At 49.2% G+C, this 13692-nt stretch overlaps 1 protein-coding gene across 1 annotated transcript in view; it reads left to right on the top strand.

Moving 5' to 3' along the window:
* Positions 1-13563, top strand: part of SLC28A1 (solute carrier family 28 (concentrative nucleoside transporter), member 1) — a 30060-nt gene extending 16497 nt beyond the window's left edge. Inside the window, 11 exon segments of the mRNA XM_015562793.1 lie at positions 12-92; positions 1327-1407; positions 2938-3063; positions 5618-5748; positions 7187-7355; positions 7480-7677; positions 11652-11733; positions 12452-12486; positions 12489-12561; positions 12691-12802; positions 13018-13563. Of these exon segments, the coding sequence (XP_015418279.1) occupies positions 12-92; positions 1327-1407; positions 2938-3063; positions 5618-5748; positions 7187-7355; positions 7480-7677; positions 11652-11733; positions 12452-12486; positions 12489-12561; positions 12691-12802; positions 13018-13081 (1152 nt within the window). The 3' untranslated portion in view covers positions 13082-13563.
* The last annotated feature ends 129 nt before the right edge of the window (positions 13564-13692 follow it).

Raw genomic sequence — 13692 nt, 5'->3', positions numbered from 1 at the left:
TCTTCCTGCAGGTTCTGCCCATCATTATCTTCTTCAGCTGTGTCATGTCCATTCTCTACCACCTGGGCCTCATGCAGTGGGTGATCCTGAAGGTGAGTCCCAACACCGTGGCCTGGGCTCTCCCAGAGACACCTGCTCCGGGGCTTCACACTCTCCCAGAATGCCTTGCTCCCATGGTTCACACCCTCCCCCAACCCCCTAGCCTTTCTCAAATCTACTGCTAACCAAATATCTTTTCACAGAGTCTGTTGTCATGATACTAGGCAGACATGGCACTACAATCCAGGGTAATCTTTGTGGGAGGGAAGTTTGTAGAATTGAGGGTGCATTGAGAAGAAATGTTAGAGGGGAAAAAAATAATTCATACCAAAAATCTTGTGAGCCTGGAGCAGGGGCCACATTGGACAGACTTAGCTGGTGTAAATGCCAAATCCTGTGCTTATGTTCATAGTATCTGCTGCACAAAATCAGGATGCAGGAGACAGCATTGCACCAGGCCAAAGATTATGAGTTTTTAGCTGATTGAGCTCAGAATAAACCAATACCATCAGGTGACTGCCGGGAATGCAGAAACCGCCTGCGGTTATGTTAAGAGTTCACAGAGTGTAGCATGAGGGAGGCAAAGATACCTCAGTTTGGAGAATGTGTTTCAGCAAGGGGCTATGACAAACTGCACCATCAGAGAGAGAGTGCAGGGCCCAACATACGCTCCACGGACTGGCTGGAGGAGGTAGGGATGATGGGCCTGGGAAAGAGAAGGCCCGGGTGGAAGAGGTTGAGGATAGGATAGCTGTCTCCAAACATGGAGGGAAGGGGCAGTTTAGGAGGTACCAGCAGTGAGGAGAAATTCCAGAGAAGCAGATTTCATCTTGATTGAAAGGAAGAACTTTCTAATATAACGTTTCCAAAGCCTTATTCACGAAACTCTGGTTCCATAGCAGCTTAATAAATGCTACTAGGTAAAGGGATCCCACAGTAAAATGGTTTTGTGTTTTGTGTTTTTTTGATGCTAACAAATTTAAACAAGTCTTGTGCGGGACTTGTCAGAGCCTTTACTGAGCTAATATGTAATAGTTATCTCCAAGGTGTGTGTGTGTGTGTGTGTGTACAGTAATTCTCAATTATATTTGACCAAGGAATCCTTTTTTCATGGATGGTAAGTCCCCATCAATGGAGGTTTGGAAGGGGAAGATGAATGGATCTTTTGGAGGAAATGTAGGGGAAGGGGCTCCTGCGTGGGTTGAGAGTTGGAAGGAAGCCTCGTAAGGTAACTCCTGACTCTCTCTGCCTCTGGGACTTGCTGATGCCAGCCCTGCTTGCTCCTAGATTTCCTGGCTGATGCAGGTCACCATGCGCACCACCGCCCCTGAGACCCTGAGTGTGGCTGGAAACATCTTTGTGAGCCAGGTGGGTCCTGCAACTCCCGCTGTCATGCCTGTCACCAGCCTCCCCATGGAGACCAGCTGTCCTGGGTCCCTGGAGCTCTGATTTAGTCAGTAGAAGAGCCATTAAACCTTCTCCCGGGGTCACCAAAGACGGCTGCCCCAGGGATGCACATCTGGGTCATGCCAGGGAGGATGCTATCTGGCACCTCCTACTGCTCTGGGCCTAGGCTGCCTTCATCAGCTTAGAGACTCACAAATCCTAGAGATGGAATCCAACTTTCCCCTTTTGTACACGAGGAAACCGAGGCTCAAGGGTAGGACTGACTGGCTAAGATCCAACAAGATAAGCCAGGACTTAGAATCCCATTGTTTTTAGATCCTGACCAGGGTTCTTTCTACTGCATCCATTTGTCTTTCTTTTCCCTCTTCCTCTTTCTGAAAATGTATTTTTCATAGTAAGTGTGACTCTGAAAGCACGGTTAGTCCTGAGTCCCTCCCTTTCAGAAGGCCTGACCCTCCTGAGGGCGAGCCTCTGCAGACCATTCCAGGATCCAGGCCCATCTGTCACCAAAAAAAAAATACTTGCCTTTCTTTCTGGCAACCCCCAGGCTTCATTAAAAGCTCAGCCTGGCCGGCATGATTCAATGGTTTAAGCATCAACCTATGAACCAGGAGGTCACATTTCAATTCCCCGTCAGGGCACATGCCCAGTTTGTGGACTCGATCCCAAGTGGGTGATGTGCAGGAGGCAGCCAATCAATGATTCTCTATCATCATTGATGTTTCTCTCTCTCTCTCTCTCTCTCTCTCTCTCTCTCTCTTTTGGCAGGCCCCACCCCCCAGAGGGGACCTCCACCCCGATCTGGGGCCCCCATCAGGGCAGGCCAGCAGGCCCCCACCCATGCACTGGGACTCTATCCTATATAATAAAAGGATAATATGCAAATTGACCCTAATGGCAGAACAACCAGAATGACCGCTTGACCAGTCACTATGAGGTGCACTGACCACCTTTTGGTCCCTTTCCCCAGCCAGCAGGCTCCAATCGCATGCTGGCCACCTGTGGCAGGGGTGAGGCTGGCAACTGGATGGGAAAAGCTGACCTTTTTCATGCACCAGGCCTCTAGTATATTTTAAAAAAACAAAAAGCTCAGACCCGAGTTACATCTGCTCCTGGCCCTTTGCATGAAAAGAGGTCATTCTTTGAACCTCTCTTATCCTCTATTTGCTCTCCTGAAAAAAGGGCATGATGTCTTCCTTCTCAGAAGGTTGTGAGTAATAACTGTGAGGTGCTTGGACGTGGTAGGAGCTCGACACAGAAGCATTATCAGGCCCAGGGGACAGGGCTGGGGGTCCTTGTACAGAGCCAGGCCGACACGGATGTTCAGAGCGATTCAGTCAGGTACAGACCAGTCTTCACCCCACCTGCTGTCTCTTCCCCTGCAACCCCCAGCACTCACTGGGAGCTGCCCACTCTGGTGGGGAGGGAACTCCCCAGGTTCCTGTGCTGGCCCGGCCAGTTCTGTTTGTCTGATACCTTTCCTGCTTGCAGACCGAAGCTCCTCTGCTGATCCGGCCCTACTTGGAGGACATGACGCTCTCTGAAGTCCACGTTGTCATGACGGGAGGCTATGCCACCATTGCCGGCTCCCTGCTGGGTGCCTACATCTCCTTTGGGGTATGAACACCCTCCTGAAAGGGAGTGTAATTTGCTGCCAGTTTTAAAATACTTTCCCTTGATCCAGTTAGGCATATCGGGATACAGAAATATTTTCACAAGTGGTCAAATACACAAAATTCTATTATTATTTGCAATAGAAGAACAAAACAAAACAAGAAACAACCTAAATGTCAAGCAGCGAGGGGATGAGTTGGGTAAATTTATCCATACAATGCCATGCCACAAGCCCCTAGAGCAGCGGTTCTCAACCTGTGGGTCGCGACCCCTTTGGCGGTTGAACGACCCTTTCACAGGGGTCGCCTAAGACCATCCTGCATATCAGATATTTACATTATGATTCATAACAGTAGCAACATTACAGTGATGAAGTAGCCACGAAAATAATGTTATGGTTGGGTCACAACACGAGGAACTGTATTTAAAGGCCAGAAGGTTGAGAACCACTGCCCTAGAGTGAGGTGGGCCGTGGTCTGCCTTTCACTGTCCCTGATGCTGTGTATGTATGCGTCGAGGGATGACAGAATGACCCCCACTGTCCTCTTCTCTGGTCCCAAATTCCACCTCTCATCTCTGTCCTTGGGGGTGGCCAAGGGACAAGCCAGACTGCCCCTCAGCACTTTCTCCCTCAGGGCACTGGGCTGCACTGGTCAGCTCAGCTCCACACCCCACAGAGCGGCCTGGGCAGAGAGGTGGCTCTGTGACCTCAAGAAGTTCTCTTGTCTTTGTCTTCTGCCTGGCACCCTCCCATCTAGAATTTTCGAGGTCACCTGCTTCACACTGAGGCTTAGGGAAGGTCCATCAGAGCTGGTGCACCCCCCACCCACTCCACCTCCAATTGATTTAGGAAGGTGTTTGATATTTCAAAACTGGAAACTCGAAACTGTTCCCGAAGCTTTTTTTCATGGTGGCGTATTAGGGGCGGGAATGCCATAATATTTTCAGGACTTAGGGCCTTTGACTGTCTTACCCTGGTTCTAGGTCTCGCAGCCAGTTAAAAGAATGGCCTTCTTTCTGCTGCATCCATGTGGCTGCCCTTACTTCAGGCTAAAATCCTGGAAGAACTCTGTCCCTTTTCCACAACCTGCCTTACAGCTCATCCTGCTCTCCTTCCCCTTCTCGGGCAGGAGTCCAGGGCGGCCCCAGGCAGCAGGAGCCTGCGTGCCCACTTGCCTGTAGCTCTGCAGAATGTGCAGAGGCTGCCAGGACCAGCCAGATGACCAGGGTCTCCATTCACAGCCTTTATCTGGCAGCCCCCAGGCTACCGCCCAGCTGGCCCAGGTGAAAAGCACCTACTAGAGAAGTCTGGTATCAGAGAAGCTCTCTTCTGCCCCCACCTGGCTCTTGGCCGCCACTGCAGCAGCCTCGGACCTTCTCCCACAGCCCTGCCTTCTTCCCACCCTCTCCCCTCTCCTTTCACTCCCTCCTCAAGGCACTTCCTCACTGTATCCTTGCTCTGCCTCAGCCTCTGACTTACAGGAAGATCCCTCTTGTTCTCTCCTCCTTTTTCATTGTTGCTCAGCTTCTGGATCCCTCAACCCTAACCGGTTTGGCTCAGTGGATAGAGCACTGGCCTGCAGATTGAAGAGTCCAGGTTTGATTCCAGTCAAAGATACATACCCAGGTTTCGGGCTCAATCCCCAGTAGGGGGCGTGCAGAAGGCAGCCGATCAATGATTCTTTCTCATCACTGATGTTTTTATCTCCCCCTCCCTCTCCCTTCCTCTCTCAAATCAATAAAAATATATTAAGAAGAGATCTTATATAGGGAGGACACTCCTACAGTCCGAGGTTGAATTAGGTCACCTCTTGGATCCATTTCAACTCTCAAGTTCTGTGAACTTTGTCTGAAACCATCACAAACCCCTCCACCAGTGGCCAACCAGTCCTTGTATTAATGGTCAAAGGGAGACAGCTCAGAAGAGAAGGATGAAGTTTGAACTTTGAGCCAAAAGGCCTCATGGGTTCTAATTCTTTGTCTTCCTCTATATTGGGCAAGTCAGACTTAATCCTTTGGGGACTCAGTTTCCTTCTTTATAAAATGGGGTAACACTACAGTTGTCTCTTGAACAGCATGAGTTTGAACAGTCTGGACCCACTTTTACAGGGATATTATTCAGTAAGTACTATATTTTCCCTTTTTCATGATTTTCTTTTCTCTATTGTAAGGATACAACATACAAAATATGTGTTAATTGACTGGTATTGGTAAGGCTTCTGGTCAACAGCAGGTTATGAGTAGTTAACTTTCGGAGGAGCCAGAAGTTATATGCAGATTTTTGACTATTTTTGACTGGTGTTCGGTGTCCCTGACCCCTGCTTTCTCAAGGGTCAACTGTACTCATCCGCCTGAGTTACAGACACTCTGGGGGAAATATGAGCTTTGTACTATAGCCTGGGGCCCGCTGCACATAAAGGGAATTATAATGGACAAAGGTGGCAGTAGTTCTGACAATAATGACAGCCCAGTGGGGCTGAGTACAGTGGCCCCTGCTGCCCTGGGCCGCACTGCTTGGCCCCCACATCCTCCTGTAACCCCCATCTCCCTCTTGCAGATCGACGCCGCCTCTTTGATTGCTGCCTCTGTGATGGCCGCCCCGTGCGCGTTGGCCCTCTCCAAGCTGGTCTACCCGGAGGTAGAGGAGTCCAAGTTCAGGAACAAGGAAGGAGTGCAGCTAAGCTCCGGGTGAGCACAGCCGGACTCATGCTGGTGGGGAGGTGGGGACAGGAGCAGAGGCAGGAGACAGCAGTGGGTCCCGTGTTCCCTGCCCTTCCACCAAGCCCAGGCTCACCTCTTGCCTTAAACTGCCCTCTTTGTGGCTTCGCTCAGAAAAACGCGAACTCCAGTTCTTGCATCTTAATTTCCATCTTGGAACAGCAGGAAACAATGGGCTGGTCAAGGCATGGGAGGGTAGCCTGGGTCTTGTGTGGTGAGGAGGGTCTTGCTACCTTCTCCACAAACCTTGAGCTCTGACCACCAGTGTGTCAATCACATATTTACTTACTGAGCACTGTCCTGGATCTCACTCTCCTCCTAACATCTCTTCATCATGTTCCTAGCAGCTGCTGAGTAACATCTATCCTTTAAAAAAGTTGAAAAGGGTCCTAGCCAGTTTGGCACGGTGGATAGAGCGCTGGCCTGCAGCCTGAAGGATCCTGGCTTCTATTCCGGTCAAGGGCACATACCCAGGTTGTGGGCTCGATCCCCAGTAGGGGGCCTGCAGGAGCCAGCCAATCAATGATTGTTTTTCATCACTGATGTTTCTATCTCTCTCTCGCTCTCCCTTCCTCTCTGAAATCCATCAAAATATATTTTAAAAATAAGTAAAAATCTTGAAAAGTTACCACTTTTGACAAATGAGCGTGGGGATACAGTATGCTCACAACGCCCTGAAGGTCGAGAGCAGCACTGCCCTATAGAAATATGATCTAGAATTTTCTAGTCGCTGTCTTTTAAAAAGTAAAAAGAAGCAGGAGAGTTTCATAAAATACTTTATTAACCCAATATATCCAAAATATTATCTTCTCAACATTTTTATAAAATGATTTGTTTTCATATTGAATTTTTTGGTACTAAATCTCTAAAAACCTAGTGTGTGATTTCCACTTACCACACACCTCAGCTCTGAGCAGTCTCCTTTCAGGTGCTCCGAAGCCACATGTGGCTCGTGGCTCCTGTCGTGGGCTGCTCTGCCCTGGAAACCTGGGTCTCCTTCTGGTGTTGGGACCAGCCCTTCTCTGTGTGTGTGTGTCAAAGGGAAAAAACAAGGACCTTCGGCTCTGAACTACATTGTCCAGGGTTCTTCTCTGACCCCATAGGACAGTGATGGCGAACCTATGACATGCGTGTCAGAGGTGACACGCAAACTCACTTTTTTGGTTGATTTTTCTTTGTTAAATGGCATTTAAATATATAAAATAAATATCAAAAATATAAATCTTTGTTTTACTATGGTTGCAAATATCAAAAAATTTCTATATGTGACACGGCACCAGAGCTAAGTTAAGGTTTTTCAAAATGCTGACACGCCGAGCTCAAAAGATTCGCCATCACTGCCATAGGATGAGCGGCCTCGCTGTGTGTGGGGTCAGGCCAATAAGATGACTCTTGATCCCAACAACAGAGATGCTCAGAACATCTTAGAAGCCGCCAGCAGCGGGGCCGCCATCTCTGTGAACGTCATTGCCAACATCGTGGCCAACCTGATCGCCTTCCTGGCCGTGCTGGACTTCATCAATGCTACCTTCTCCTGGCTGGGGAACATGGTGAACATCCAGGGGCTCAGCTTTCAGGTACAGCCCCGGCCAACCCGCACGGCCTGGGGAGGGGGCAGTCCTGGGCAGTGGGTGGTGGTGGACATTCAGCAGGGCCCAGGCCAGCCTGGGTCCCAGCAGCTCCCCTTGCCTTGTGTCTCAGCTCATCTGCTCCTACATCCTGCGGCCGGTGGCTTTCTTAATGGGAGTGGCCTGGGAGGACTGCCCGGTGGTGTCCGAGCTGCTGGGGATCAAGCTGTTTCTGAATGAGTTTGTGGCCTATGAGAAGCTCTCCAAGTACAAGCACCGCCGCCTTACTGGGGTGGAGGAGTGGATCAATGGCGAGAAGCAATGGATCTCCGTGAGTGTCCGGTCCCCTCCCTGAGGCAGGAGCATGACCCAGCTGCTCTTCCTGCTCCCTGGGCCCTGCATTCCACCTCCCACATCCTACTGCCCTGGGCCCAAGATGACTTTGGGCCTCACAGCCATCACCTTGGGTGCCTCAGGAGGCGGAGGTGCGGGGAAGGAGCCTTGTGGGAGATGTGGGAGATCTGGCCGTAGATGGGCTACCATCCTGTGTGGCCTTGGGCCAGCCACTGCTCCTTGCCTCTCTAGAAAAACTGGTGTAACACCTGCTATATCTACCCCGAAGGAATAGGTATGAGCCTCCAGTGAGCCCTGAGGGTGAAGTAGGGAGACCTTACCACTATAGCCGCTGTCAGTACATTGCATTCAGTTCAGGGGTTGGCTCTTTCTGTTAAAATTTATTTTTAAAACTATAAAAGCTATAAAATGAACCTTTGTAAAAGAATTCAAGCTCCATGTAACATCATCAGGAATGAAAAAGTTACCAATCTCACACCAGCCTAAACTAATAGCTATTGTTGTATACAGTTTCTTCTATTCTTTTAAAGATAATTTGTATAGTTTTCATTTTAGTATTCAAAGTCTATTGTAGCCAGCTTTTCTCACCTACTATTATGACATAAGCATCATTTAAAAAGTATACTATATATATTTTTGTATTGATTTCAGAGAGGAAGGGAGAGGGAGACAGAGATAGAAACATCAGTGAGGAAAGAGAATCATCGATTGGCTGCCTCCTGCACACCACCACTGGGGATCAAGCCCCACAACCTGGACCCATGCCCTGACCCTGGAATAGAAACCTGACCTCCTGATGCATAGGTCTGCCTCCTGCACACCCACCACTTGGAATGGAGCCCACAACCCAGGCATGTGCCCTTGACTGGAATTGAGTTAGGGACCCTTCAGTCCACAGGCCGACACTCTATCCACTGAGCCAAACCAGCTAGGGCTAAGCTTCATTTTTGATATCTGTATTCTCACACATTACACATATCAAAAATGATATTGATTTATCATCAGTTCAGGTGAATTCCGTTATTTGGCAATCATGCACAATGCTGAAGGGGATAGGTTTGTTTACAGAACTTTTCCCTGCTCTCGGATCATTCCCTCAGGAGCTTTTCCAGATGTGGGATGACTCAGTCAAAGGGCGTGAGTCCTGTGGTTGCTGCCAGTAACTTCCCAAAGGGTTGTAGCAACTGAAATCACCCCCAGCTGTGCCTGTGAGCAATGCCTTCACCACACACTGAGCAGCAGTTGAATGGGCAAATAATAGCTCATGGTGTTCATTTATGTTTCTTGGGTTACTAGGAACTTTTAACATGAAATATTCTTTTTGTCTTTTAATTGTAAAGGAATGTACTCTTTTTTTAAAAAAGTTTATATGGAGTAAAAGCACAGTTTCCCTCTCACTCCTCATCCTCAGCTCCTCTCTCACTCTCTTCTGTAGAGATAGTGGATGGTACATTCCTTCAGGACCATTTTAAAAAATCCTTACCCGAAGATATGTTTATTGATTTTTTGAGAGAGAAAGGGAGGGAGAGAAACATCGATGTGAGAGAGAAACATTGATCTGTTACCCCTACACACACACTCCCCCTGACCGGGGATCGAACCTGCAACCTTTTGGTGTATGGTAAGTATGTACCCTGGTCGGGAATCAAACCCACAACCGCTCAGTGTATGGGACGATGCTCCAACCAACTGAGCCACCCAGCCAGAGCAGGGTCACTTTTTCATGAACTTCATTCCTTCAGCAAGTATTTGTTGAGACTTCTGAGGTGCCATGCATTCTGTGAGGTACCAGGAATAGAAAGGGAAGTCAGACAGATCCTGGTGTCATGGAACTTACATCTAGTGAAGAATACAGGTAAAACAAAAGAAAGCAAAAGAATAAAAAATAAAATAACGACAATTCGTGGTTTTATGAAGGAGACACCAGGAGGAATTGGGGGAGAGAGGGAGGTCTTTGTTGGCTGTTCAGGAAAGGACTCTCTGCAATATGGAATTTAGGCCAAGACTTGGAGGGAGGAGAGTGGGCCAGGAGAAGCTGGGCAAAGCATTCCTGGGAAAGAGGTATGTGCAAAGGCCCTGAGGTTGAAAAGCACTTGTTTAGAGAACCGAGAGGAGAGAGTGCAGGTAGAGAAGGTGGTAATCATAAAAGACAGTGGCACAGGCCAAGGAGCAGTAGGATATTACTGACAATTTGACATTTCACATTTTAAGAGTACTTGGGCTGCTATATGGAGGGTGACTATAGGTGAGCAAGCAGGATTCAGGAGTCTTAATATTTATTATTTTTTAAGTCTGTTTTTTAAAAAGTACATATGAATATATATATGTATATGTATATATATGTGTATATACATACACACACACACACACATATATATATTGATTTCAAAGAGGAAGGGAAAGTAATTTTGATTTGTTCACACTGTATGGTTACTGTTGTGTTGAATGTTGTTTTTATTTGACAATCTAAGGAAAAAGAGGCCAGTGCCCCTAACTAGTCAGGTATTGCATTCAAAAGGTTCGCCATCACTGACTGCTAGGGCTATATTTTTTATATTAATTTTAATAAACTCTTTATGGTATAAAGACATTAACCATTTTCTGTTACATTGTCTGCATATATTTTCCTCCCCCCCACCACCACTTTATTTTGTATTCAGTGATTTTTCTTTTACCACACATTTTACACCAAATCTTTTCCTTTGGGATTTCTTCTAGTAATTCTAAACTTAGACAGTTCTCTCCATTCCAGAAATCTGCTAAGTGTTAAATTTCTGGAACATCATGGTGTTGTTAAAAGCATGAGCTTTGAAGGCAGAACTGAGTTCAAAATCTGACACAGCCGCATTCTTGCTGTGTGAACTTCCCCAGTTACCTAACCACTCTGAACCTCAGCTTTCCCTTCTCCAAAATGAGAGTAATAACACTACATTGTAACTATAATAATTATCCTATATTTTGCATTATTTGCTGTTTAAAATATCAATATTTGTCTACTCCAATGATCTAGAATTTATTTTTTTATATGATATGAAGTATGGGTCTAAGCTAATCCCTGCCCCCTCCTCTCAAATTGTTGCATTTTGACTCAAAACACCTCTTTCCGGAAAATTAAGTAACTGTGCAGAGCAAAAGAGAAGAATTACTTTGCTTAAACTTGTACCATGTGCCTGGTATTTCCCATAGATGGTACGATCCTTGCAATAGCCCTCCAAGCTGGTACTGTCTTCCCCACCCTCCAGACGGAGGAATGAAAACATAAAGAGGCTATTGACTTGCTCAACTTGATCATACCTGGGGACAAGCCTGGAACCCAAGTTGGTTGGGTTCCGCGTCCCTCATTCTCTTCACGAGGCCACAATCCCTCCACCCTCAGAGTTCTCAGCAGAAGAGCCCACAGGAGTCAGGAGCACAAGACTGTGGAGTGTTGGGAAGGGGCCAGTCACCCAAGTGCCCCCTGGGTGCAGAGCTTGGTAGGACTGAGCCTGTCTGAATCACATCCAGAAGGGCTGGTGATTAAACTGAGCAGAGCGAAGGGCGCCTGAGGTGGTGCAGTTTGACCTGACTTAGAGTTGGGTGTGCAAGACCTGGCGGGGCAGCACCGAGTGTTCCCAAGGTCAAAGACACAGAACAGCCCAGCAGGTGTAACTCAGTGGCTGAGCATCCACCTATGAATGAGGAGGTCGAGGTTCCATTCCTGGTAGGGGCACATGCCAGGGTTATGGGTTCAATCCCCAGTGTAGGGTGTACAGGAGGCAGCCAATCAATGATTCTGTCTCATCATTGACGTTTTTATCTCTCTGTCTCCCTTCCTCTTTGAAATCAATAAAAATATATCTTTAAAAAACACACAGAGCAAGTGGGTGTTGTGAAGGCCAGGGAGCCGGGTGGTGTAGGGTGCTCCCGTCCCGTCTGAGGGAGCCCCTCCTCACTCATCCTCTGTAATTCCAGGTCCGAGCAGAAATCCTCACGACATACGCCCTGTGTGGATTTGCCAACCTCAGCTCCATTGGCATCATGCTGGGAGGCCTGGGTGAGTCTTGGGGGGCATCCTGGGCGTCCTGGACTGTCGGGGACCTGGCCTCTAGTCCTGGCTATGAAACAACTTCCTGGGGACCTGTAGGTCTCAGTTTCCCGCCTTTGTCTAAGGCGAGGCCTAAATGAGATGGCCATGGAGGTTCCTCCCAGCCCAAGAATTCCATGATTTCTTGGCTTCTGGGTGCGGCCAGACCGAGCCTGGCTCTGGGATCTGGGGAGGGACCGGAAGCACGGTGCTGGTCTCTCCCCTGAGACCCTGGCCTGCCATTTCCCACTCCCAGTGGACAGGCAGGCCTTGGGCACCCAGGGAAGCAGGCTCTGCCCAGCTCTCAGCTCTCTGCAGAAACCCCTTCCTTCCACTCTTCGCAGTCCCCCTGCCTGCACTTGTAACCACCCCATTTTACAGAGGAGGACACGGATTCGTGGAGAAGTGAAGTGACAGCCTAAGTCACACAGCTGGCCAATGGCTAGGCCTGTATTTAATCCCAGGTCCGCCTGCCTCCAGACTCTGGTGATGTGTGTGGAGACGTGTGGGGTGCTACCTAGTGGCCAAGTCAGGCCAAGGACTCCCAAACTCAGCCAGTGCCAGGAGGACAGTGTCCATCCCTGGCCACCTAGAAGAGAAAGGGGAGTCAGCAGCTGCAGCAGCGGTGCAGAGCGTGGGCAGAGAGGCCCTCGGCGCCCTGGCCCTGAGCATTCCTGTCCCCTTGCAGCCTCCATGGTCCCCCAACGGACTAGCGACTTCTCCTCGACTTCTCCCAGATTGTTCTGCGGGCACTCTTCACAGGGGCCTGTGTGTCCCTGATGAACGCCTGTGTGGCAGGTGAGTCCCTGCCTGGCAGAGCCCTGATTTCTCGCTGGGCTGGTCATTGGGGCTCTGGACTCTTCGGAAGTCCCTGAGGGTGGGAAGTGAGGGGATAGACCCTGCTTGCCATCTGCTTTCTCTGCGCAGGGATCCTCTATGTGCCCAGGGAGGCGGAGGTCAACTGTACAAGCCTCCTGAACACAACCCTCACCAGCACCAGCTTTGATGTGTACCAGTGCTGCCGCAAGGCCTTTCAGAGGTGAGGGCCAGGGGATGCCATGGGCACCTGGGCAAGGAATAGGAAGGTCATGGCCGTGGTTGATGTGGCCAGGGGAGGAGGACGTGGGGCTTGAGGACCAAATTGGGGAAGAAAGTTGGACCAGAGACATGGAGCAACTTTTTCAGGGTTGCACACCCTTGTAGGGGCCAGCAGAGCCAGTGCTGGGGGTCAGACAAGCTTTTGCTTTCTTTCAGCACCAGCCCGGAGTTCAGCCTGGACAACTGCTGCCGATTTTACAACAACACAATCTGTCCATAGTGGGGCAGCATGACTCGGTGCCTTCTGGGGGCTGTTCTTCCCCAGGAGGCAGCTGACCCCACCTTTCCCTCTCCAGGCCTGTCCTCGGGGAAGCCCGCTGGGAGGGAGCAGTGGCGTGAGTGGGCGGAGGCTGCCTTCTCTGTTCTCTCCTCCACATCCAACAGCACCCTGGTCTTTTTAGTCCCTTCCTACCATGGATCTCTCCCACACACCCTTTCCTTCGCTTATGGCCCCTCGCCCGTGGCATCCAGGCCCCCTCCTTCCCTCTTCTCTGGCACTTGGGGCTTACTGAGGCTTACCCCTGCTCATGGTTTCTCCTGAAGGCCCCTTCCCCTGCTTCCACAGACTCTCCACTGCCTTCCTTCATTGCACTTCCCAAACTGGGGTCCCGTGGAACACTCCCACAATATGTCCAGAACTTCCATGGTCCACTAGGTTCGGGAAACACTAGGCTAAATAAAGTTAGACAGGTTGTTTTGTTTTTTTAATTGTTTTATTGCTTAAGGCATTACAAAGAGTTATTATATATATGTATATATATCTCCTTTTTTTTTTTCTCCCCTTGACCTTCCCCTAGCCTCCCATCCCCCCCCGGGTCTTGTGTCCATTGG

This window comes from Myotis davidii, unplaced genomic scaffold, assembly GCF_000327345.1.
Source record: "Myotis davidii unplaced genomic scaffold, ASM32734v1 scaffold898, whole genome shotgun sequence".
In the NCBI taxonomy this organism is placed as follows: domain Eukaryota; kingdom Metazoa; phylum Chordata; class Mammalia; order Chiroptera; family Vespertilionidae; genus Myotis; species Myotis davidii.
Note: the sequence above shows the minus strand (reverse complement) of the source record. Positions and strands in the feature narration are given on the sequence as shown.